The 26,556-nt window shown below is 43.7% G+C and overlaps 1 protein-coding gene across 9 annotated transcripts in view; it reads right to left on the bottom strand.

The window, feature by feature from the left end:
- The window catches only part of RYR3 (ryanodine receptor 3), a 563,725-nt gene that overhangs the window by 209,033 nt on the left and 328,136 nt on the right, over nucleotides 1-26,556 (bottom strand). For 8 of the 9 annotated variants that reach the window (XM_016927886.4, XM_016927893.4, XM_016927892.4 and 5 more), the window contains exons 24-32: nucleotides 25,544-25,703; nucleotides 23,920-24,067; nucleotides 22,859-23,064; nucleotides 22,128-22,302; nucleotides 14,111-14,319; nucleotides 12,104-12,279; nucleotides 11,170-11,206; nucleotides 9,385-9,548; nucleotides 5,398-5,563 (exon numbers count right to left, since the gene is read on the bottom strand). In XM_016927886.4, coding sequence (XP_016783375.2) covers nucleotides 5,398-5,563; nucleotides 9,385-9,548; nucleotides 11,170-11,206; nucleotides 12,104-12,279; nucleotides 14,111-14,319; nucleotides 22,128-22,302; nucleotides 22,859-23,064; nucleotides 23,920-24,067; nucleotides 25,544-25,703 — 1,441 coding nt within the window. The remainder of the gene's footprint in view (nucleotides 1-5,397; nucleotides 5,564-9,384; nucleotides 9,549-11,169; nucleotides 11,207-12,103; nucleotides 12,280-14,110; nucleotides 14,320-22,127; nucleotides 22,303-22,858; nucleotides 23,065-23,919; nucleotides 24,068-25,543; nucleotides 25,704-26,556) is intronic. The other variant, XM_016927889.4, reaches the window with a different exon arrangement.

Below are 26,556 nucleotides of genomic sequence, written 5' to 3'. Positions count from 1 at the left end.
AAATGCAAGCAATTGAATTCTGCCAACAAGCACGTAAGCATGGAAGAAGATACTGAGCTCTAGAAAAGAAGGCAGGCTGGCTGACACCTTAACAATATCCTTGTGAGACCCTGGACTGAGGACCCAGCTACACTGTGGCCAGACTCCTGATCCACAGAAATCATGGGCTAATAAATATATGTTATTTTAAGCCGCTAAATTTGTAATTTGTTATGTGACAACAGAAAATGAGTACAGTGAGTTTTCTTTTTGTCAAAGCAATTGTCACAGGTTTTCTTTAAATAATGAACTTCCTCAATGTATTTAGACATAAGAGCTACAAAACCACACATTTTTATGGCTGTGACTTAGAAGATTGCATGATTTAGTGCTATCATTTGTTCATGATGAAATAGGCTGGATTGGTTAAACCCCAGACTTTCATTCAGTACATGGTCCTTCTAGTACACAAAAGTGGTCTCACATTTCAGGTAAAAATATTTGACTTATACTGGATGTTCCATGGACGATATGAAGAGATAAGTGCCAGTAAAACCAAAATGTTGGAGTAGTCTGCTAGTACTGCCTGCCTCTGCCTGAAATAAGTTTGTAAATGACTTTCAACAGATAATGATGTAGTACCTATTATATACTTGCTTTGTGCCAGACCCTGAGTTCATGGTGATGAGACATGAATAGGAAATTCTGATTTGATGTTGTTCTGATTTTAGCTATAAGGCAGGAGTCGTCCCTGGGCTGGCTCCCAGATTTCTCAAATGCCCAATATGTGACATCTAGAACAACTTGTAGGCCTCAAGTCACTGCAAACTGAAGGGAGCAGAGCTCCTGTGGCTGAGGAAACTCCATCTGGACCGGTAGGAAGCCCATGTGTTTCTGCTAACAGGGAGAGAGAAACGCATTCAGTCGAATCACACCAGTATAGGGAGCCATAGCTTGAAGAGGGAGTTGTATTTTCAGGTCCCTCAGGACTGGTTCCTGAAAACTTCATAAACTGCCCAAACTCCAGGGCTCTCCTCAACCCTCCCTGCAGAAAGTAAGTGCTTTGAGAGCATTTAGGATGCCCTGGGATAGGTTTATTTTCCACCACGCAGAGTACAGTCTCACATGATAAACAAAGGAAATGTCTCTTCAATCACTAAAACAAGAAAAAAACACAAGTGTGGGCTCATGAGGGTGTAATAAGGATAAAAATGGGCAATTGGTGGTGGGGTAAGCAGGATTCGAGAAGGCCCTCTGGGACCCCTGGTGTTACTCTTATGATCATGCTATGTTGCGTGGCAAAAGGCATTCTGCAGATGTAATACAATTGTACTAACCATTTGGCCTCAAGATAGGGAGACCTTGTTGGCCTTTTCAAATTGCATGAGGCTTCTAAAAGCAGGAGTTTTCCTGCTGGAGGAAGAAGGGAAAATCAGAGAGAAAAACTGGACGTGCCCTTGTTGGCTTTGAAATGGAGGGGGCCACGTGTAAAGGAATGTGGGTGCCCTCTGGGAGCTGAGAGTGGCCCTGGCTGATATGATAGCCAGCAAGGAAACAGGGGCCTCAGAATCTATGACCTAAGACCCATAATCTCAAAGAACTGCCAATACCTTGAATAAGCTCAGAAGTGGATTCACCTTAGAGCCTCCAGATGAGCCTGGTTCAGGCCCAGGGCACACTTTGTGTTTGGCCTTGTGAGAATCTGAGTACCCAGTCAAGCCTGCGGAACTCTGAAATAATGTGTGTTGTTTTAAGCTGCTAAATTTTGTGGTAACTTGTCAGGCAACAATAAAAAAAAAATGCCTACAAGGTGATTTCCCAGCCGTGGGTCAGTCTGGCAACACATACTCGGTGAGCATTCACTAGATGCCAGGTACTGTTTCATGCATGGGGAGGCGGCAGTGAGCACAGGAGAGGGCCTCTGCCCTCAAGGAGCTTACCTTCTAAATGAGGAACTTACATGCCCATGGATTGCACAACCAGCCCAGATTTAGCACTGCCGTGGTATGCCACTGACATTTTCCCTTTTGTATTTGAGGCACCTTTCATCACTGGCTGATCTGTTTTGTCCTTGCAATAATGGACATTCTTTTTCTAATCATGTGTGAAGGTCATGGCACAGAAATGGGCCTGAATTGAAAGCTAACCCCTCTTGTAAATCCAAACCTCATAGCTGCCTCTGTCTCAGACTGGTGTGCCTGGAGTGGCAATCACTGAGGAGTATCTCTTGAATGTAGATTTTATTTCTCAAATTCGCCACTGATTATATTAAGTGGACAGAAAAATGTGTTCAAATTGTTTATCACTATTTAATGGGGAGGTCTAGAAACATTGTTTGAGAGACTCCTTCTCTCATTATTTTGGTTTCTAGTCCTTTCTGAATCTGAAAGCCAGTGTATAAATATTGCTGGACTGTTCTTCTTGACATAATTGAAAAATGAAAATGGCTACAGCTGTGGAATAACAATGATCCCACTGTCAGGGACCAGATGCATGGCAGGACACGTTACTGTCTTGCCTGGAATGAGAAGGGGGCTGGCTGGGTGTGAACCTCTCAGGTTTCTGGACAGAGTCCTGATACTGTCTCCTTTGCAGCAGCATTCTTAAGGGCAAGAGTCAGGACTGGGATCACTGAGCAGGGTCATCAGGATTTCTATGCACGGGGTGGAGGAAGGCTCTCCAGGAGGTAGGGTACCAGCACCCAGCCAAAAGAAGACAACTGACCAGCCTATGTCACCCAGAAGGATGGTGAAAGGTGGGCTAAAGCTGTCACAGTGTCCTCCTCTTCAACATCACAGGTTCTTTCCTGAAGCAGGCAAGTCACTGCTGCTGCAAATGCCATTTTAAAAAATTAATTTTTTTTTTGAACTTCCAAAGATCAGCTAGTCTTAAAAGTTATGAGATGCTTTAGCGTCCTCTGCAGCTCAGGGAGGACCCTTCAGTTAAACTCATTTCTAAAGTTAATGGGAAAAAGCTAATGGATTTTGAAGGACAGCAGTAATGTATATAAAACATTTCTCAGGGGATTTGGGGGTGGAGGAGATAGAATCATGAAAAAGTACTAGAAGAATAATACTTTACTTTCTGCCTCAAAGCCTGGCTTTGTGAGTGCATCTTTCTGGAAATAGCTGGTTGGGCCCCAGCTGCTGAAGCAAGCGTGCCAAGTGGTGATGATTCCACTTTCTCCCAGGAGGAGGAGGAGGTGCAGAGAGGGTCATGCACTGCAGGAGGTGCTGGAGAGACAAGGTGGCGGCCTCTGTGCCAGCAGGCTGCTCCCCGCCCCCAGGAAGGGTTTGGTCCATCTGTTCTTAGTCAATGAACATTTCAGATGGGAGGTGGCTACTCTGTCTGCTGTCTACCTTACCCCCTCTCTCCAACCACAGGCCAGAGAACTGGCTGCCAAGAGGCTTTTCAGCCTGAAGGCTGTAACCTGAGGCTGATTTAAGAATCAGGGGTTTTATCCATGTACATTATAGCAGGATGTTTTTAATTTGCTACAGTTAGGTAAACTGGTGACCCTGAAAAACTGTCGGATGCCCTAAGTACTGCATGCCACTCTCCTGCTCAAAAACCTTCAATGGCTCCCCGTTTCCTATCTATATCTCCTTAGCTTTCCAAACAAATTTCTTACCAATAACCGTAAGAGTCCTATGCGATGTTGTCCACAGATCCCCAAACACACTTTCTGCTTCCCTATCTCCATAATACTTCTTGAGCTATGTATTCAACACTCTTCTCTTTCTACCCATGAAAATTCATTCTTTTTTTTTTTTTTTTTTTTAAAGACAGGGTCTTACTCAGTCACTCAGAGTAGAGTACAGTGGAACAATCATGGCTCACTGCAGCCTTGACCTCCCCAGACTCAAGTGAGTCTCTTAGCCTCCTGAGCAGCTGGGACCACAGGTGTATGCCACCACACCCAGCTAATTTTTCTATTTTTTGTAAAGCTGAGGGTCCACCATGTTGCCCAGGCTGGTCTCGAACTCCTGAGCTCAAATGATCTGTCTGCCTCGGCCTCCCCAAGATACTGGAACTACAGGTGTGAGCCGCCATGCCTGGCCCGTAAAAACGCTTTTTCCTTAAAAAAATAAATAAATCAAGATTTCTCCTTAATGAACATTCTCCTGACTGCTTGTGATGGAGTGAGCTCTTCCTTTTTTGAACTCCTATAACGTTGTCTGTCTACAAATACTTGTGACTCTCCATTCTACCTTGGAGAGTCAAGAATGTTTAACGTAGACATTAATTCCTTAACCTCCCATCTCCCATAGTTTGCTCTGTGGAACTCTAGGTTCATAGAACATTATTGATTCTTAAAATTAAAAAAAAGTGCTTTTCTTTGTCAAATAATTTGAGAATTGCTTGGTTAGATAGGTTTCTTTCTGAAGTATTTCTCAAATATTTCAGTGTGCTAATAACCTTCATTACAAAACTTCAAGAGGTGGATGTGATACATGGCAGTTTCCCAAGCTTACCTGGCCATCAAGGATGAAGAGATCAGGCTGCTTGTGGTTAATGACAGGTAAACCTACATGTGTATAACAGATGGTTTTCCTGAGTAGCTCTATGGAAGTTCACAGTCCAGGAAATGAGGAAACACATTGTTTATATAAATGTATTTTTTTTTTTTTGAGATGGAGTCTTGCTTTGTTGCCCAGGCTGGGGTGCAGTGGTGTGATCTCAGCTCACTGCAACCTCTGCCTCCCAGGTTCAAGCGATTCTCCTGCCTCAGCCTCCTGAGTAGCTGCGACTATAGGCGCGGGCCACCATGCTCAGCTAATTTTTTGCATTTTTAGTAGAGACAGGGTTTCACTGTGTTAGCCAGGATGGTCTCAATCTCCTGACCTCATGATCCCCCCGCCTCGGCCTCCCAAAGTGCTGGGATTACAGGCATGAGCCACTGCGCCTGGCCCATAAATGTATTTTTAAAGCATCTTATAAGGTAGTCATAGGGAATGTGGATAACCTTTTTGCAAAAGGGATATTTCCTGGCAAATTAATCCTTTTTATAGGTTTCTATTTTGAGTACAGAAGTTTCTTAAAGTGAGAAGTATTTTTGTTCACCTTTACATCTTGTATCTTGTATAGTGCAGGTAATAGATAAGGCTGCACAAGAAATGTTTATGAAATAAATGAATAACATTTACAGCTCAACACCAAGGAAAAGACTTTTCGTCTTCTAGAAAGACAACCAGCATACTGGATCAACCAATAACTATGATTGCCCAGCCTTTTTTTCTCTGCATACAATGAAGTAACTTTGTTGTTGTTTATTTGTTGTCCTAAGTGGCCCATGGCCCACGTGGGCTCATCAGCTTGACACGCTGTGGCAGGAATGCTGAGTACGGAGAACAAAGAACACAGTGATAAACACCAGGCCTGGGATAGCCCTGTTTCGGCCCCAGAAGCCGCCCTTACCTGGTAGCAGGTGCCCAGTTCCTTTCCATTGGCTGAGAAGGACAACATGCCCATGGCCAGATCCACGAGACAGCCGATCTCCAGGTCCACATTGCTCCGATTTGATCTCTGGGAACTGGCTACAATGTCCCCACCCCAGACCATGTAGCAGTTGCTGCGTTTCACACTAGGAGCCAAGACAGGAAAAGGCACAGAATCTGGACTGGGGCAGTTTGTAATCAAGACTCAGGAATGAAATGAAAAATGAAAATGGCTACAGAAACTTTCCTAGGAAGCTTTCTGTTCAGCCCCAAATACTTTTTTTTCCTTAAATGAGTTTATTTAGCTTCAACCCAATTTACTCAGACACAAACCACTCAGAGTAAGGATGTGGCAATCTATTCAGGCTACCTCCTTCCAAAAAGCACAATGTTCAGAGAACTGTTTCCAGACTCAATGTCAACACACCTTTGTGAAACAGATCATGGGAACGGCAGTATCCCACCAAAGAGACGGGAAATTGAGGCACGGAGTGAATGACCACCTTCGGCAAACTTATATGGGGATTTGGAATAAGAGGCAGAAAAAAAGTCTGGGTTCAGAGTCCCAATCTGGTAACCAGGGCAAAAGGCTGTAAAACACTTGAAAACTCGGGCCCACATTCCTTAGGATGGCCGGCCTGGGCTCCCTACAAAGTAGTTTTTCTCTGACACCTTGCTGCTACCTTGACTTATGAACCCCTGTACTTCCCCGTGCCTTAGAGTTCTGCCTCCCACACTACTGGCTAACCATCAACTTAGGTGCCTTGCTTAGCTTTCTGTCTACCAAACCCCAGCATACAAAACTCCATGACAGGTATTTACACTTAAAAGCAAACTATAATAATGAAAAAGTCCTTAAGAATCCCAAAGCCTGATTCCCTAACTGCAGGATTTCACATCCCAGGTGAGCTGTGGAGATGTGCAGTGGCAGAGGTGATTCTCAGAGCCCCCCACTGTGGGCAAGAGATGGCCGATTCTTTCTTCTTCTAAGCCCACACTGGTGTACGTCAGCTCAGGCACCTGGTCCCTTGAAGTGACATGACATGACTTTTCTCAAGTTAAATAAAAGGGTGATGCTATACCTGATGCAAGAGCAGCCCCTTTAAACATCTTAGGGTCAGTCTGATGTGACTCAGCTTGGCTTCCTGTTGTGGTCCTCAGCATGGAGGGCAAGGCCACATAGGGGCAGGGATAGTACATTTGGCACTGTGGGGTGGGTAGATCCTGGAATAGATCCTGTAAACTCTGAGAGTTGCTTCACCTCTCAGGATGATGTTCTCATTTGAAAAACCAAGGGTTCAATTAGGATTCTCCGAGGTTCCTTCTGCCTCTAGAAGTCTATCACTTTCCCCCTTTGTAAGCATGCATTAATCTCCTGTCCTCTCCTTTGGGACAATGATGGGTCTGCTCACTTCCTGTGAATGCCCTCAGGCAGGGGCCAGTGCAAATAGCCTCTTTCAAAGAGTTATAGCATTATTAGAGTTCTATAACTGCAGCCATGTTAGTACTACTTTTTAGTGATTAAGGTGCTAACCATACTAATGACTAATACAGAATTCAATTAATAATGTAAAGGGACATGGATGAAATTGAAAAATAATCATTCTCAGTAAACTATCGCAAGAACAAAAAACCAAACACCGCATATTCTCACTCATAGGTGGGAACTGAACAATGAGATCACATGGACACAGGAAGGGGAACATCACACTCTGAGGACTGTTGTGGGGTGCGGGGAGGGGGGAGGGATAGCATCGGGAGATATACCTAATGCTAGATGACGAGTTAGTGGGTGCAGCACACCAGCATGGCACATGTATACATATGTAACTAACCAGCACAATGTGCACATGTACCCTAAAACTTAAAGTATAATAAATAAATAAATAAATAAATAAATAAATAAATAAATAAAAGCTGTGGGAATGTGAAGTGGCTCGCTTTGGTCATACATTAAAGGGCCAAAATTCGAAATGTCCTAAAGCATCTGTAAACGGATTTTGTATTTATTTCTTATTACATAGGACAAAGAAGTAAGAATTATTGAATGTGTACCATATAGTATGTCTTATCCTAGGTGCTAAAATGTCAGTTAATGTTCACAGTAAGTATGGCCACTGAGGCTCAGATAAATGAAGTAATCAATCTCGTATGGTAGAGCCAGCAAACTGGAATTATAAACTCAAATGAGGTGGACACTTCTGCCTTTTCTTCTGGCTGAAGAACAAAGCCTGGATTGGTCAATTACTTTAGAATACTTTCCTTTCCAGTCTAAACCAGATGTTGCTTATAGCATCTATTTTGGCTCTCACAATGATGGACATTCAATAATGGGAATAATAATTATACAGCTGACCCTTGAAAAACATGGGTTTGAATTGCATAGGTCCATTATACGTGGGTCCACTTATAGGTGAATTTTTTTCAACCACACATAGATTGAAAATGCAGTGTTCACAGAGTGCAAAACTCACGTATAGGGAAGGCTGACTTTTCCTATACCGGGGTTCAGTGCTGACTGAGGTCATTGAGTATGAGCGGATTTTGGTATAGGTGGAAGATGCTGGGGCCAATCTAGCTCATATACCAAGGGATGACTGTAGCTGATATTTACTGAGTGCCTGAGTTGAGGCACTGTCCTAAAAATTTTTCTATGAATTAACTTATTTAATCTTCACAACACTCTGTGATAGAAACTATTATCCTCATCTTTAGATAAGGAAATCGAGGCCCAGGGAGGTTAAGTGACGGGTCCAATGTCATACCCCTAAGAACCCAGGCAGTTTATTCTAAAGCCAGCACTTATTTTTTTATTTTTATTTTTTTTGAGACAGAGACTTGCTCTGTTGCCAGGATGGAGTGCAGTGGCGCCATCTCGGCTCACTGCAACATTCACCTTCTGGGTTCAAGCGATTCTCCTGCCTCAGCCTCCCGAGTAGCTGGGATTACAGGCACACGCCACCACGCCCAGCTAATTTTTGTATTTTTAGTAGAGACGGGGTTTCACCATGTTGGCCAGGATGGTCTCAATCTCTTGACCTCGTGATCCGCCCGCCTTGGCCTCCCAAAGTGCTGTGATTACAAGTGTGAGCCACCGTGCCCAGCCTAAGCCAGCACTCTTAACCAGCTGCAGGTCCCTCATGACACAGTGACTGTGACTCACCTCTGGCTACTAGTCTTTGGTGAGCCAACATTCTCTAAAGGGCACTGATTGCAAGACGTTCCTGTCTTCGTAGGGAGCAAAGGCCAGCTTGAAAAACAACTTATGACATCGCTACATATGGCTGTATAGGGAAAAGATGCTCCTGTACCTCACGTAGGTGGGGAACAGATGGAAACCACAAGCCATGGTCTCTTCAGTCACCTCTGGAGCACATCTGGCCAACAATCCCTTCTCTGGCAGCAGTGCCAGCAGACCAGTGGGAGGGTATGGGTATGCCTAGAACGCGCTTGCCCTGAAGTTTCCTAATTTCTATTTGGTGGTTATTATTCATGAAGTTTCAATGTCTCTTTTATTCCTTATGCTTTCAACCATTATAAACTCTTGGGAGGAGGAGTTCTGAGTATATCAGTTAGTGTGTGATGTGGTATATCTTTTTATTTCTTCTGAATCAACTTCTCTCAAGCACCCAGAGATTTTCTCTGTCTTGTTCTGATGTTGTAGAAACTGGGACTTGCCCAGAAGTCCTGGAAAAAAACTCTGAGAGAGATCACATACCCCATTCTCTGTCTATATTTTCCATCTCTGGGTCACGATTTATATACATGATGAAACACTTCTCTATTTTCACTAGCACTTTTTCTCACTGTCATAGTACCGGTTTGTTTCTTTGAAGTCTGTGCTTCATTTTCTCCTTTTAAGAGAGGCCAAGATGTTTCCTTCTTTGGGTGTGGGGTGGAAGAAAAAGACTAGGGGGAGGGACTGAGAAGCCCGATGGCTAACCCTGCCACTTGGGAGCCCCCTTACCTTTCATGGACCCGGCCTCTTTCATCCCCTAGGGTGACAGTCACTGTGCAGTTTTTATTCAGGTCAAACTTTTCACTGTACAAGTGATAGTCTGGAGTCACCCATCCGACCCAGACACAGGATGGATCCTGTCCAGCAAAGATGCGGATGGCATAGTAGCACTGCTGTGGAGAGACCGCAGAGGGGAGTCAATGGCCCCCAGCCCCCATCCAGTTGAAGATAGGGGACCCAAGAGGCAGAAATAACACAGCAGCTCACTTGGCCCCCCCTTTTTTTTCTGGAAAAGTGCACACTAGTAGAGGTAGGCTAGATGCTAGATCTGGAAGGAAGGCTGAATAGGGATTCCGGCTTCCTAATTTTTCCTTTCTATTTTGCTGTAGCATCTGGCAAAGCAAATGCTTAAGCTAATCTACCACCCTTTGCCCAGAAGACACTGGTGCTGAAATCAGGAGATGCTGTGGATGGAAGCAGTGGCAGCTGCTCAGAATGGCAGCACAGAGCCCTAACCCTCTCCTGGGCACCAGGGCAGATCTGAGCTGCAGGAGAGAGCGGGCACAGTCCCTGCCCTCAGAGAAAGAGTGGTCAAGGGTCAGAGCATCCCTGTTACACTTTCTCCTTCTAAAGGGAAGTCTAGTGCTTTTTTCTGGAAAGTCTTGAAAGAGGTTGCTTAAGAAAGAGTTCATCTCATGGCCAAATGTGCTCTGTGTAGCTGTCACACTCAACTACAGTCAGTATTGAGAAGTACAGCAGTTTTTGGCAGGGCTCATACAATTCATGGGGTTATCACTATATTACAACAATAGCTACAGCTCTGAGGCAGGTGACTAGCTCATCATTTTCCTTATGAAACTGAGCAGATTCATTCTTAATGAAGTGGCTCTTATTTGTAGTCTATCAAATTTTCTTGACCGGAAGAAAAAAGGGTCGGCTAGACAAACCTGGGCTTGAATCTTGACACTGCCAGATATTCATCATGTGACTTTGGACAAATCATTTGTCCTCTCTGTGCATAATATTGTGTGGAATATTATCCATTTCAGGGCTTGCTGATTAATTTTAAATGGAGATTAAATGGGAAGGCAACAATGTGCCGAGCACAGTGTCCCCCACACACTGAGTGAGTGATTCACTGCAACAAGAATCTTATTCCTGATGAGAGTTAACCTACAAATTCAGGATTGTTGGATAACTTTACAGAAGGGTTGACACACATGTCTTCCATAGGCTTTTTTTTTTTTTTTTTTTTTTTTTTTTTTTTTTTGCCAGATGCTAAAGAAGAATGATAGAAAGAAAAATCAGGAGTTGCTTTCTGACTACTGTCTAGGGACCAAAAGTAGCTTCCATCTTCTGCGATGGCTTCTTGCTCTTCTTCTCATTTGATTGCTTTTAACATCACTCCTAGCACTGCACAGAGACATGGGGGAGCTGACTCACAAAAGTTTACACAAAAAAGGCAAACCAAAAGATTTAATTGAGCGCCCTCCAACTGATGCTCATTTCAATCAGAAAGGCAGTGTTGGATCCCTGATGGCAAATGGGCAACAAGTACCCAGTGATGCCCAGTTAGGAGCTCCAGGTAGAGCTTTTGCTTTGCACTGAATAACTGTCTTTCCCCCACTTGAGAAATGCCACAGATGTGTTCTGGAAGCATCAAGATGGATATTAAAAGACGGAGTAATTGGCAATTAAAGAGGATCTCTAGACGGATCTTTGCTGTAAGGGGCATATTACCAGGTACAACAAAGAATCAAATAATTAAAACCATAATTGAGCACATTTACTTACTGTTGTTGTATGAGAGAGTATTTCTTGCATCTGTTTCCTGGGGGAAAGATAATCCATGTTTTAGTTATTCAGCTGTATTGAGAATCCCACAGTTCCGACAGGCAACTTGATCTACCTTCAATGATCAAGGCAAGTTTAGGAAACTGGCTACTCCCTAAACACAAGTGATTGCAACCAGTCTTGGGACTTATTCATTTGCAAGCTGTTAACACAAGGCAGGGATGTGACTCCCAACTCTTATCCCTCAGCCCAGATGGTAAGTTAGATGTTAAGTTGAGAGTGAGGACGGAAGACTGCAATAATATAAGTAGGGATACCTCTGAATAGGTTATCCTATTCTCACAAGCAGCTATGCTTGTTTAAAAGCTTGGTAGAAAGCAAAACTCTAGAGGAAACCCCAACAAGACGGCTCCAGGCAGCAGACATACATCAATGATTAAAAATAGACATCAGGGGAAAGAAAGACAGCAAGGGATATGTTACTAATCAGGAAGAAAGAAGTCACATTGCCCATGAATCACACAGCTGCAGAGTTGGACAATGCCCATAGTTATGCAAAGAAGGCAGTATCTGCCTCCAGAAACTTCTAATTGCACGCAAAAGCAAAAATAATTGCACCCTCTTAAGCACTCACAAAACACAGGAATTGTGGGCAGCAAGGAAGGTAGGGGCTCAGAGTTCAAGAAGAGCAGAAACTTTTCCACCAGATGTGTCTGTTTAGCATGATTGGTGCCTTAATTATGCACTGCACAAACACACACGTGTACTTGCATGTACATGCGTGCACATACATTCTCATTTTCTTTTTTACCTGACTGAAAGCAGAGAGAACCCTATCAGTGGAGTTCCTATGCTGAGTTAGGGTAAAAAGCAGAAAGCCCACTTTACAGGAGATACAATGAGTGCCTCTGAGAACTGGAGGCCTCACCCTCACCTTTTCTGGAAAGCTTCACTGTCCAGACAGGGGCTGTGGCTGAAGGAGGAGTGGCACTCGACCGGCATGCTCAAGCGGCAATAGATCATGTCGGCATTGCTATTCTGTGTGCCAAATGTCTTATGGGTCACCTTGAGACACGGAGGGCTGTCCATGGTGCCATCAATCCTCATGACCTGGAAACATGACGAGTCCTTACCTTGACATACCAAAGGGCCTGACCTTGACCCAGTCCCTTTTTCCCTCGTGGACATGCACATGGCAAGGCATTCTGTGAACTATAGAAGTAAGTTGTGTCCAGTGATAACCAAACTATGATTCTCATCATTACTTGGGCCTTGTCCTGTAGGAAGAAACAGATCTGCTCCTGGCTAGGGAAATTAGAGATTTAAAAACATGCTCACTGGGTTCTCTGTAAGGCCAAGGGTGGAGAATAAATGCCAGAGGGGGGTGGCATCTGGGAGACACAGCATAGTGTCCATAGAGGCTAACCTTTTAGGTCAGGGGGCAAGTGGCTAAAGAAGATAATCTTTCCAAGGACTATGCTTGTCACTGGGCATGAAAACATCTAAGGGAAGGGGAAAAAGTGATCCCAAAGCTCGGGAAGGATGTCCAGCTCCTGAGGAGGGCACCCTCCCCACCCAGCCCAGCTCTCATCTCTGCCACAGTCATGGCCTGAAGGCTGAGGCTCCTGGAGCCTCCTCCTAATACTAGGAAATCAGCAGTTCCTAGGCACAAGCATTGCAGGGGGCAGAGTTAGGGGAGAAAAGGTCAGAAATTGATTTTTGCAATTTGTGTGTGGAGAGGGAAATGGGGGGATACAAGGGAAGTGAACTGAGGCTTACAGTAATAATTTTCTTATAATCTGAGCCTCTTCTTTGCTCTCTATAGAACTGTTCTTGTCCTGGGTCCTATAAGAATACTTCAATTCTGTTTTTCTAAGTAGAGGGCCTCTAGGGGTTCATGACCTCCAACAGTTTAAGAGTCACTTTTCTAAAGTAATGGTTAGGGAGGAATCAGAGAGAGAAAAGTCTCTACTATTTAACTGAGGAAGAAAGTGGGGCATTAAGGTTGATGCTTGCTGAATTCAGATGGGAGGATGAGTTAAGGAACTTACAGTGAGGTTGCAGCAAACCACTGAATCTACCTTGACTAAAGCTGCAATGGGGCTGATCTGTCTGGCATTTTTTTTTAAATCAACACTCTCCCCCTATCCACCACGGAAAAACCATGGTCTGTGAACCAAAACAGAGGCAAGTCTTAGTCGATGTAGGGCCAGAACTAAAGTTAGGCTCCTTACAATCTTTGGCTCCTCTCTGCTCCCCCTAGAAGACGGGGATAGATTAATCAATGATCAGACGTCAGCTTAAAATCCTGGCAACACCATCAAAGAATTAAATAGGTCCTACAAGACATCAAGTCATGAGTGGGTAACAACATACATGTTCAGTATATATAATCTTGAATATAGGTATGGAACTTTTAAATTTTTTTTTAATAAAAAAAATTGTTTCAAGAGACGAGGTCTCTCTCTGTCACCCAGGCTACAGTGCAGTGATGTGATCATAGCTCACTGCAGTCTCGAACTCCCGAGCTCAAGGGATCCTCCCACCTCAGCCTCCCAAGTAGCTGGGATTACACGTGTGAGCCACCACACCCAGCCCGAACTTAAAAAAAGAAAAAAAACAGAAAAGTTTAAGGTCTCCGAATACTGTATTACTAGGACAATACAGTATAGGAACATCCAGAGCAAATCCAGTGGCCCAAAATGTTGAGAGTTGATCTGTAAGGTTTTATGTGCAAGGCTGATGTCTCTCGTAAGATGCCACTGAGCTGCCCCAATTAAGATGCCTGCAACTGCAGCTCTGAGGGCCAGGGGGGAGGTGGCTGGTAAGTGGCCAGGGCATGGACTTAGGTAAGCAGCTGCCTGTTGACAGGAGACTTAGGGCAAGCTTAGGGCCTTGGCCCACCTGACCTGCCAGGGCCACACACATTGTGTAACATTACCTCTATGTGTGGATGATCCTTTGGCACGTTGACAAACGTCGGGAGGCGCTTGCTGAACCACATAGCAACATCTCTGTTCATGTTGACAGCAAAAGGCTCAAAGCCCTCTTGGAGACCGCACATGGTATAAAACTTGAAGGTACTGGCATCTGTCCCGAGATTCATGCGGCCAATCTGAGATAGCCCCAGACAGCAGATGGGCACGAAGCCTGCGGAAGAGTTAGAGAGACCTGCTTTAGCCCGAAGGCACCATCCCAGGAAACTCTGAGGAAGCTGAATCTTTGCTTCCTTAAGGGCTTTGACTCCCAATAGGAAAGATGGGACACAACCCGTTCTTTCTTTCTTTCTTCCTGGCACATAAAATCAACAACAGGAGGCCACATGGAGACCACCACTGCCCATGGTACATAGGAAAGATAAGACAGCTTGGTTCAAAATGACTTGGGAAAAGCAATGATCCAGTTAAGAATATTTGTAAGATATAAATAAATATCAACTGGAAAGGCAAAACCAGTAAGAGAAAAAGTGAAATTCTTTATCTGTCCCTTAGTTAAAATTGATCTTAGGCCCTGGGAAAATTTAACTACTACCCAAAACAATGCAGTGAGCCTAAAGAATGACTTGGTGAGATTTTTTGCCACAAAAACAAAAAGATGGGTAACTATGTGAGATGATGAATATGTTATCTTGCTGCACTGTAGCAGCCTTTTTACTATCTCTATGTATTTCATAACATCACGTTGTATACCTTAAATATACAAAATAAAATTTATTTAAAATAAAAAAAGGATGACTTGGTGCAAGTTGCCTGACTTTTCTGGACCCCAGCATCTTCCCCAGTGACATGAGAGGTCCTTCACATTTCGAGAGTAGGATTCTAAGGAGTTTTAAATGCTAGCACTAGGATTGTGCTTGTTAACAAAATACAATTTACAAACACCCAGTTTCCTAGCCCACTCTCCTCCTCACCTACTCAGGAAGGCAGAGTTTCAAGCAGGAGCCAGAGAAAGCTCCTCTCTTCCTTCCTACAGCTATCATCTCTCCAAGCTCACATCTGTAGCTTGATCGTATTAAAAAACTACCACTCAAAACAGACCAAAGCAGAAGTTCAAATTGTTTGGTGTTCTTGTTTGTGGGCTATTTATAAATCATAATTGTGGACCAACAAATCAGCAACACAGGGAAAGCGCTAATTATGTTGGATTTGGGAGGATGTGAGAGGCAGGCAGGTGGCTGGAGGACCGCTGGAGGCTGCAGAGAGCGCCTGGAAGGGTAGGAGAAGTTCTGAGGCTGCTGGATGAGGCAGGGGCTGGAGTTCCCTACAGAAGAAAGTGGTGTCACTCCCTAGGATAAGAGTGGTCATTTCAGGGGACATTTAAAAGCCAATTTTGGGAGCATTTACATCTAACAGTAAAAACTTTCTTTCACAGACACCAAGGCCAAGATGCACTCTTCCTAGATGGGAGGCTTATATACTGTTATCTAAGCCACGAAGTTTCTATGTAAATAATAAGTTACATAAGTGAAACGTAAATCTCTTGCAAGCTATGTGGTTGATTTTAGAAACTATAAACTCACTTAGGATACAGACGTGTTTAATACCGTGTCTAAATAAAAGAGAATGTCAATGCAGTCCTAGCAAAATGGCAGTGATGTTTGTAGAAAAAGCCTCCTTGCAGCACTGCCAACTGAGGACAGACTAGGACCCCTACCTCTCAGGACAGTCAATGGACTGGTCCCTTGGACAAGCACCTGTGCATGTAACATCCTGAGCACTGCTATGCTTCTGGTATTTTTGTGATAGGGGCTGCGATGGATGAAACCATCTCCTTTCTATAGACAGAGATGTTTATAAATAAAGAACCTTTGGAAATCTGATTACAGTGTAGAATAAGAATTGCTTGCCAGTAAAATTCCTAGGCTCCGCATTGGGAAAGATGGTTTTGCTATGTGCCATGACAAGATGTGAAGGAAGAAGAAACTACCCCAATCCCAAGGAGCTTACAGAAATGGGGACAAGGAATGGAATATAAAAGAGGGGATGTGTTTGCTGCAAACCATACCTAATCTCAAGACAGTATTTTAATTATTCTACTAAGGGAGGTAACTAGACCAAGAAAACCACCAGTATAGGTTTATCTTGGAGCCATGAACATGAAGATCATGAAATAGTCCAGCCCTGATGTGAGCACAGAGTAGGACAGCTTAAGAAAACCTCTCTATTCCATTCTCCATGAACCTGGATGGTGCAATAAGCAAGCAGCAGGGGTAAAAGCCTCAGTGGGAAGCAGCAACAATGAAGATTTGACCTCAGGACATGAAAATAATGTCCTAGTCACAGACCCATTGACAATGTAAGGGGGAAAAGGTAATAATTGCATAAGACTTCTTTTTTTCTAAGGATGTTGAGCTCCTCTTCATTCCTAAGCACCAGTAGAGAGGACAGCACTTTAATAAAGCTAAAACTAAGAACATGAGGAGTTAATGGACTTGATCACAGTCACGGGAAGGGCAAGCGACAAAAATGGGATGAGATCCTTTATCCTCGAGTCATAGGCCAGCTGCCAGTCAGTGTGTGAGAGGGAGTGAGTCTTCAGGGGATGAATGCCCCAGATTTAAACAGTAGTTATGACCAGGGCCAGAGGACTGCATTCACTAGAGAGTAAAGTGTTGTCCCTGTGGAGCAGAAGCCCTCTCTACAGGGAGAGTTGCACACTCCATGGGAAAAGACAGGGTAACAAAAGTCATGGATGCAAGAGCAATGGGAGGCACAGAGTATTGGGGACCTCCAGGAGGCTAAGTGGACGCAGCTGGGCCAGCTCTGGAAAACAGCAGCAGAAAAGCTAAATCTAAGGCTTGAGTCAGAAAAGAGAAAATCCGAAAGGACAGAGAGGAAAGATTAATTCTCATAAAGCACCAGCGCTTTCTCTTGGAGAAAATGATTCGATAACTAGATACATTTAATCAGCTCCCTCCACCTGGCTAAGAGGATCTAGCTAGTATCTCCATTTCTAAAACTTCTTTATTTGAGGCATTTAAAAATCTTGTAACTTTATAACTCTTCATGAAAGACAGATAAGGGGGAACAACCATGGCATGATAAACCACAATAGCAAATATTTACCAAATACCTTGTAAATGTCAGGCTTAGTGCTCTACAGATACATCTCATTATTACTCCAATTTTACAGATGAGGAAACTGAGGCCTGGAAAGTGGACTGGGGCTCAACATCTGCTACCTGGTAAACTGCAGAGTCAGCATGTGAACAAAGTTGCCTGAGCAGGAGTCCACAGCAAGCAACGGGGACTGAAGCCAGGATGCCTGCTTTCTAACTGTCGTCTAAGCTAACTTGTTTTGAGTTACATTGCTTTTCAAATGATTTTCCAACGTGTCAGGGAGTTCACCTGTTTGTCTCTAGATTAGACAGATGGAGACCCATAACCACAACACGCTCCAGGCCCCGTAGAGGAAAAGGGCTACCTGTACACAGCTCACCACATGGCTCTCTAGAATTCACCTGGATAAAAGGACCTACTGGGCAAGGTCATGTGGCATTACTATCTGTCATATAGAAGGATTTCCATGTTGCACACAGCTTAATGAACCCATAGCCTCAAATGAGATTGGAGAAGAAGAAAATATAATAAGAGGGCAAAGAATACCACCTCCCTACATGCATCCTAATAGATATGATTATGCTGACAACTCTGAAGAGGTTTGAGAAGAAAATTTGCAAAAGGCACAGTCTTCGGCCAAGATGTATACAGAAGTTCTTGTCCCAGGAAAGAAATGGCAAGAATATATGCATTTACATTTTGTACAGGACCCCCAGTTCTGATACACTTGGTATTATAAGGCCTCATACTGGTTTTCTGATTAGGAAGAGGGAGAGCAGGGGGGTAATCTTATAATTCCAGGAGATTGCAAAGAAATCAGCTCTCTCAAAAATCCAAAGGACAGATCCACTTTCAATCCATTTTAAACTAAAGGAAGACATAAAAGAGAATAGCTACCAGCAAGGGAAAAGCTGACATCTTAGAGAGAGGGAGGTAGATGACCGCTCAGACCATTCCTGGGGTGTTTCTGGGAGTTTCAATCCAGCAGCACATGCTATACCCATTCCTTCCCATTTCCTGGTAAGCCTTTCAAAGACAGAGTTACAGGAGATGACAGGGAGATGGTCACAAGCCTTGTAGAAAACAAAGGAAACAACAGGCCACGCTCCCCTGCCACAGCCGCTTTCTGAAACACAAGACCCATCTGGAGAGAGAATGACAGGGGACCCTGGGTACCAGCGTGTGTGCCTGCAGATGGCAGTGACACTTCCTGCAGATAAGTTTCATTTTCTGCCTATTGAAAAGCTGCCAACAGAAATGAGGGATCTGTTAAACCCGACAGGTCAATGGGCAGGAACAGCCTGGGAGGCTGCCCCTGCAGACACCAAAGCTGTAGCAAGAGGCAGCATGTCCCTCAGGGGAGTGCCTGGCAGAGAGGCAGCACAGGAGACCACACCAAAGCCTCTTCCAGATGTCGCATTCTGAGGTCTAGCAGAATGTTCAGGATTTTATGTTCCTTTCCTTTAAAGAGAGGAAAAGAGAAGGCTAATAGCAAAGGGTTTGCCTTGGAGGCTTCTGAGCTCTCAGATACTTCTAGGTGACAACAGTGAGAGCTGTGATGGTCCAGTCCAGGGACCAGGGGAGGGAACATTAATTAGAAAATTCTAATGAAGCAGATAAAGGCATATAATCTATGATGCATAAGAGGATGGAAATGACAACTTGTAAGGAAGCCAGAGGTAAAAACAGCCATGAACTACAGTATCTGTCCCCACTGCTTCCCCAAAAGGGCAAAAGGCTTCCCATGGCCCAGCTCCCACTGGGGTAATGACTGAAATCAAAGCTGACATGCTGGTGACCAGAAGAACACAAGCACGTCGCGCATTTTGCTTTAAGGGGTGGGGGGAGGTAGGCGCCACAATGCATAAAATGTTTTATTTTCAACAGATGCTTTTCTTAACAACTCAAGGCAAGAATTGCTACCTCTTTCCACTTGACGCAGAGAGAGGAGAGATGCTGTGTGGTTATTCCAGGCCTTGGGGCTACTGTTATCAAAGAATGGCATGTCGACTTCCTTATAACTACCCTTCCACCAACTCACAAGGCATTGCAGAACTTCCTTATAACTACCCTTCCACCAACTCACAAGGCATCGCAGAACTGAAAGAGCTTTCCAATTATCTTGTCTCTGTGTTATTAAAGGGCAATATGATACGACAGTATAATGTGCTAACACATTACAGTACAATTCTATTATTAAACAGCATCCTAATAATACTTTGTTTTTCTGAAGGTCAAATCACATCCCTGTACACAACAGGCCTATGGGACATCACTTTCATTAAATACAGATGCTCTCTCAAAGCCGGGTTATGCTCAAATGTCCCTCCCCTCTATAGTATTCCTCTGCTCAAACCCCATTATGGCCCCTCATTTCCTAGAGGGTGAAGTCCAAGGGTGCTTGGCTCAGAGAAGACAATAGTTTCTTGAACGAAAAGGCTGAGTCTCAGTATTTGAGCCTATAATCTGCACCTTATCTACCTTTCCAGCTTCATCATCCATACATTCCACACACAAATCTTCTACCCTTTCCTATAGCTTCCTGGAGCCACAGAACTACTCTTGTTACATCCCCTGTCAGGACTAGCCTTCTCCTTACACATAGACATCTCGTATTCTGTAGTTAACATGCAATTCAAATCCCATTCATATAGACTTTTCATTCTGTATTAGTCACTTGTCATTGATAACTTACTGCTCTGCATTATTATCATCTTTTTTACAACTAAAAAATGAGCTCCTTAATACTGCTACTACTCACATTTGCATATGCTTTAGACCACTGCTCTCACACTTCAGTGTGCATGCAAATCACCAGAGTGTCTCGTCAGAATGCAGATTCTGATTCTGGTCTGGGGTGGGGCTGAGATTCCTCATTGCTAACAAGCAGACCATACTTTGAGTATTAAGGCTTTGGACTTTACAAAGTTCTTGTAACTCTGCACAACATATGAGATTCTCATCTCCTCCTCAGAGTTCAACAGACAAGTAACCTCTTCCAGTTCACACAATAGCAGGGCCTGGAAAAGGCCCTGATTTTTGGACTCTTTCTACCCCAGGGAACGACTTTCTTTGGAGATGTGCCTGAATCTCCTAGGCTGTTTTCCTCCTGGCCTCAGAGGGAGGGCACTGCATGAGGTGGGTGCTTGGAAAGCACCTGGTGGTCCTTGTACACTGCCCTGATGTCCACCCACAGAAATCCTCTCCTTTGCCTCTGAACCAGCACACAGGCCATTCCTTCTTCTGGCAACATCATTCTCACCTGTCTCCAAAAACAGAGTTATTTCTTTAAAATTTTGATTTTAAACCTCTTTGGAAGGCATTAAAATATGACTCCATTTGACTTTAGTCATTTGTCTTTTTAGGAAAATACAATGGACTTGTAAGCTTTTTATTTCTCCAAATATTTGGCTCTTAGAAAAACCTTGAAAGGATGAGAACACATGAACACAGGAAGGGGAACATCACACACTGGGGCCTGTTGTGGGATGGGGGGAGGGGGGAGGGATGGCATTAGGAGATATAGCTAATGTTAAATGACGAGTTAATGGGTGCAGCACACCAACATGGCACATGTATACATATGTAACAAACCTGCATGTTGTGCACATGTACCCTAAAACTTAAAGTATAATAATAAAAAAAAAGAAACACCTTGAAAGGTACAGTTGGATATGCATACTTTAAACAATAGGTGTCTGAAAAAAAAGTGCAAAAGTCATTTATAAAGCTAAAAATGCTCTGTAAAGAGCATGTATATTACATACACACAGTTTCATGTATTTGTGCTCTCTTGCCTATGCAGTTGTATTGTTTTAGCTTTCTAGGTAGGAAATGTTTCTTTCTGTAAAGTCTCAGAAATTTAGGGCTACAAGGAGCCCTCATCATCTACAGAGATAAAAATGAGTTCCTAAATGGATAAATAAAGTCAACTAAGATGTCCTGGGTAGGCAGAAGCAGAGGCAGGTGAGCGTCCAGGTCTCCTGATCCAGCACAGCCCCCTTCTCGTCCGTGAGGAGGAAACAGTGTGGCAAAGCACCAGGCATAAGGGCATTCACACAGCAGGTGTTAAGTCACTGCCGTTTAATTTTATATCTGGGAAGAACATTAGATTTTATTTCATCAATGCTTTTATTCTCTGATATAGATGAAGAAAGTAAAACTCAGAGAGGTCAAACAGATACTCCTTGGGAGCCAATGAGCTTGTTAGGAGAAGTCTACTGACTTGCAGTACACTCTTTCCCCCATATACCAACAGTCTTGTGTACATAATGTAGTTATATAGACAAGAAATAATAAGCTCCACTTCCTCCTTTGTGTAGCTGGAAGCGTGCCCCTGACTGTGGTCTATTCATGGACATTAAAAAATGCAACTCTGGTTGGGTTTCACAGTGTGTCTGAATTTCAAAATAAATTGTATTTCATTCAAGGAAATAGCTAAATCTAACTTTTGTGTTTCAATCGTTCTCTTCAAAGCATCAAGTTCAATTACACAAACATGCAGACTGACAATTCAAATCAGAATAAAAGGATAATTCTTTAATTCACTGATTTTTCTCTCCTGTCAAGGACATTAGTCATATACAATAAGTGTTTTCTTTGTAATACTGGGAAACCTGGAGAATCTTAAAATGCCAAGACACAGGGGAGGGAATTAGCTTCTTGGTTAACCTATCTGAGAGTTCAGAATGTGTATGTATGCTGCACACACCAACTATCACTATTATCTCCCCTAATTCTTTGAAATTGCTAGTCTATGGGATCGTCTTCACCATTAGGGTTTTCAAATATGCAAAGGACAGTGTAGACCGAATAAGGAAGTAGAGCAGCTCGCTCAGCTCTCCCTATATTTTCCTCCAGCCTCATGGAGCTGGGGTTGGCAGAGGGTGTTAGATTTACCATTCTCAATCTCGTAGTCAGCGAAGGCAAGTTCAGAGCCTTTGTTGGTGATCAGCAGCTCCCCATTCAGTGTGAAGATCATTGAAGCATCATCCAGGTTAATCATACATCCGACCACATCCCCTGGCTGCCAGGTACGCCCAAAATACCCACTTCCTTGATGCCAGCGCTGGCCCTAGAAAACAAGACTCTAGGGCTTAGAGAAATGGAGTCTCTAGAAGCCCCAGCAGCTGGAGAAATGACCATATCTTCGATATCTCCTAACTAGCAGTGGTTACATGATTTCTAGGGGACACTCAAGGATAACCAACAAGGAGGAGTGGTCTATGTTATAAATGAAACCAAGACACACAAGGTAGCCCAAGTCTCTTGATTTCTAGTCACAGCTATGGCAATAATCAGGATTCTCTCTAGGGAAAACTGGTAAGATTTCCTGACATACTAGCTGCATAGTGATCTTTGTGTCACCTCTGGAGTGGAGTCAATGGGCTTGGGTGCACAAGCAGATATGAAGGTGATTGTAGAAAGGATTTGGGGTACAGTGCTCCCCTTCAACAGAGTGAAGAGCAAAGAAACAGTCACTAGGAGATGCTCATTCAATGTCTACATTAGCCAGTGGTGGTGGTCACTCACTTTGAAGCCAGAGATCCAGTAATTTGAGCTTCCAGAAAAATGTTTGGAGAAGGAAAACTTGGTCTGAGGATGGGTGTTTGCTAGATATATAAACTCACCCTGTTGCCTTCAAACACAAAGGCTTGGTCATCGGCCCCCAGCTCGACATCAGGCCGACAGCCTGGCCTGGCCCAGCCGACTCGCATGTCTCCTCCAGTCACCACCTCAAACTCAAAATACCACTTTCCAGATCTCACTGCATAAGATCGCTCTACCCGGAAAAATCGGATCTTGTCTATGCTGACCTTCTCCACAGCCGAGTCAGCTATTGTGAGAAGGAAGGCGAACAGAGGGTGTGGAAGGGAAAGAGAGAACATAGACCTTTAATAATTAGGTAGCACTACTCAAAAGAATTTGATGAGAACATCTAAGACTGACCATAGGTCGACTACTATCCAATATGGCATTCTGTTCATGATGATCGTCATCATCATCACCATACAAGCTACCACTGACTGAGGGACTGCTTCATAGTAGATCCTTTAGAGACCACTTCTCAGTTTTCCCTCACAATAATCCTATGAGGTAGCTAATATTGTCCTCATTTTACTGATGAAGAAATTCAGGCTCAAAGAGGTAAAATCATTTATTCAACATCACAGAGCCCATGAACAGAGGAGCAAAGGTATAAACCCAGATTGGACTTCAAAACCATCCCCTTAATGACTTACAATTCTGCCCCTGTGGCCTACTGTGCCTCCTGGGGCATGGGATGACAATAACAGGCTCATCAATTTTAAGCTGTTGTTCAGATTGGAGATGTGATTATCTGATCTAAAAGTAAGCTGATATTCACACATTTGGAAAGTAAGATAAAAAAAGTGACTTGGTTTTTGATCAGGTATTCTGAAAAGCTCAGCTACCCTAGAAGATAACCTATTCGTTGTGGGAATAAGTCATAGAAGTGTTCATTGCAGAAAATCTGTCAATGGGATGATGGTTTATATCAAACATGGTCTCCCCGATAACAATAAAAAAAAATCACACCATTTAGTCTAGTGCTCTTCAGCCCCAATACTATTTCCAATAGTACAAGTTAGACCTATTTGAAGTTAGGATGCCCCAAGAAGAGGACCTGTTTAGTAAACTGGGGCCAGAATAAACACTCTCAACTCATTACCTAGTTCTTGGTCTGATGGCTCAATGTTATACCCGTAACCAACAAAAGTGCGCACAGCTTCCCGCAGGCTGTCCCTGTTTGACTTCTTGGTACGCTCATCCAGTAATGCATATGGCACCAGACGGGGATTTCTTTTGTTCTTCAAATCCTATGTGAAGCCAGAGAAAAAAGGTGCCAAGAAAACATTTCACCTTCACCACAGCTCACCCTATTCACACATTCCCAGCAACAGTCCTGGCTTTCTGGCCGCTCTAGGTCTATTAGCTCTCCCCTCAGTGCCTTCACATTTAGCAATGTACATATTTGCCACTTCTCCTCCAGATTAAGTGAGTATAAATGGAAACATTTTACTAATGCTGAAAGCTAGCATTAAGAAACACTTTTGGCCGGGTATGGTGACTCATGCCTGTAATCCCAGCACTTTGGGAGGCCGAGGTGGGTGGATCACTCGAGGTCAGGAGTTTGAGACCAGTCTGCCAACATGGTGAAACCCCATCTCTAGAAAAATACAAAAATTAGCTCGATGTGGTGGCACATGCCTGTAATCCCAGCTACTCGGGAGGCTGAGGCAGGAGAATCACTTGAACCTGGGAGATGAAGGTTGCAGTGAGCTGAGGTCATGCCACTGCACTCCAGCCTGGGTGACAGAGAGAGAGTCTGTCTCATTAAAAAAACAAAACAAAACAAAAAACACTTTAAATAACACCAGTCTGTGAATAAAATGAAGCATCACAGAATTGGTTAGAAACCTCCATTCCTAAGGCAAAGCAGCTGGAGATTTGTATAATGATTTCCCTATGGAAGATCATGTCATGATTTAAGTTGCTATAGCCTCCTCATGACAGCTTAACAGCCTTCATGGAGAAACATCGGAAAAGGTGGCAGAGCCACAGTGTGTTCATTTCATGGCAGAGGACACACATTTGTAGTAATGTCCCTCTCGGTTCCTTAGGAGGGACTAAGAAGACAATAGGGACAATTGTAGTGATAAGTCACCCAAACTCATATGTATAACATGCTGTTTTGAACCTCTTTACTCCGCTGCTCCTCCTCCCCCCATAGTTTGCATAGTTGTGTTCTTCCTGGCTTCCAGATGTGTGGCTCCGGTATGAATTAACTATGTGCGCATAGCCACTCCTGAATGTCCCTGATACTAACCCTACCATTGGTGATTACTAAGATGAGAGAAACCATCTCAAGGAAAGAGGTGTGCCAGGTGGTTTGGGACTAAACTCTGTCTAATTTCTAGCTGTGCTCTGGCTTTCAGGCTGCCTCCTGCTCAGGCCAAGACCTCTGCCCAGAAATCGTTGGCCCAATGGACTGAAGTAAGGAGGCAAAAGCTTTTGGGCAGGCTGGTTTGCTGCTGTGCTGGGCTAGCTTCCCCTCCATTTCATCCTCACCAGTAGATACGTGGGACTATCCCAGAAATACTGCTGAGCTATGAAGTGACTATTACAAATTCTGTCCAGCCCCATGATTCCATAAATAATGAACACACTGAGGTGTGAGGGATAGAGTGCAAAGGCAACCTCTTCCTTCTGATCTAACACACACCAAAGCAAAACGGCATGTGGATGATCATATCTTCTAAGTTTTCCAGCACGCCTGACACAGAATTTCTTACCTGTTGGATGCCATAGGTCCATCCTTGTTTTATTCTGTCTTTTGCCCAAACATTGTGTGCATTTTCTGCAAGCTTATCCACTAAAATTTCTTGAGGAGGTAACAGCTTCACATCAGACAAATCCAAAGGGGCTGGCTTATAGCCGTTGGACATCATATAGCTACAAGTAAATGTAAAAGTATACATTTTTAACAGATCTCCATGAGTTTCTCATTCCGGATTTTAGACCAAGAGCACATGGTAAGAACGCTACACAAATAAGGCTACAGTCACAGGTCCCACTCTTTGGCTGAACGAATAGCTCAGCTCTGTTTCAAGTCTATAGATGAAGCCCCCAACCTACCATCCTTCTTCCCAACATATGTAACATATTTCAAAGAAGACTTGAAAAAAGCAGATGGTCAATACAAACCATCTTTATTTCTACTAAAACTACTTCTGTTCTCTAGAAATAATGGGCACGTTCAGCATGCTGCAGCATTACCAGAAGCCTGTCATCCCACTACAAAAACACAAAAAGTCAAAACCAGATTGGCAAGAACAAGACCTTGAGTCAAATGTCTCCTTATAAATCAGCACAGAATAATCACTCAGTCAAAAAGTAAAGGCTAAACTTTTACTTTCGGAATTAAAAAAAAGAATGATGTCAGAGTATTTTTGAACTTAAAGTGATCTTAGCAGTTAGCTGTCCAGTCCAAGAGTCACAGCCTCAAATGTCTGTAAGTTGACTGACAATGGGAAGAAGTGGAAGAGCTCTACGTAGACACATCGTGTAAATGCAGAAGACTAGGGCACACTGCGGAGTGAAACCTTAGGAAAGCAGATTGTCATAGCCATGTGGGAATATGAGTTTAAAGGTATATATGGCCCCAGGGCCATTGACTGCCTAGGCCAGAGCCAGAATCCAACAGTGATGAACCACAGACCAGGGCTCAATCCATCCAGGACCTCTGAGCAGCATGAGATGCAGGGTCTATTGTAGGTAGGTATAAGATAAAGTTCTGCATCCACCT

The sequence above is a fragment of the Pan troglodytes genome, chromosome 16 (genome assembly GCF_028858775.2).
Source record: "Pan troglodytes isolate AG18354 chromosome 16, NHGRI_mPanTro3-v2.0_pri, whole genome shotgun sequence".
In the NCBI taxonomy this organism is placed as follows: Eukaryota; Metazoa; Chordata; class Mammalia; order Primates; family Hominidae; genus Pan; species Pan troglodytes.
Note: the sequence above shows the minus strand (reverse complement) of the source record. Positions and strands in the feature narration are given on the sequence as shown.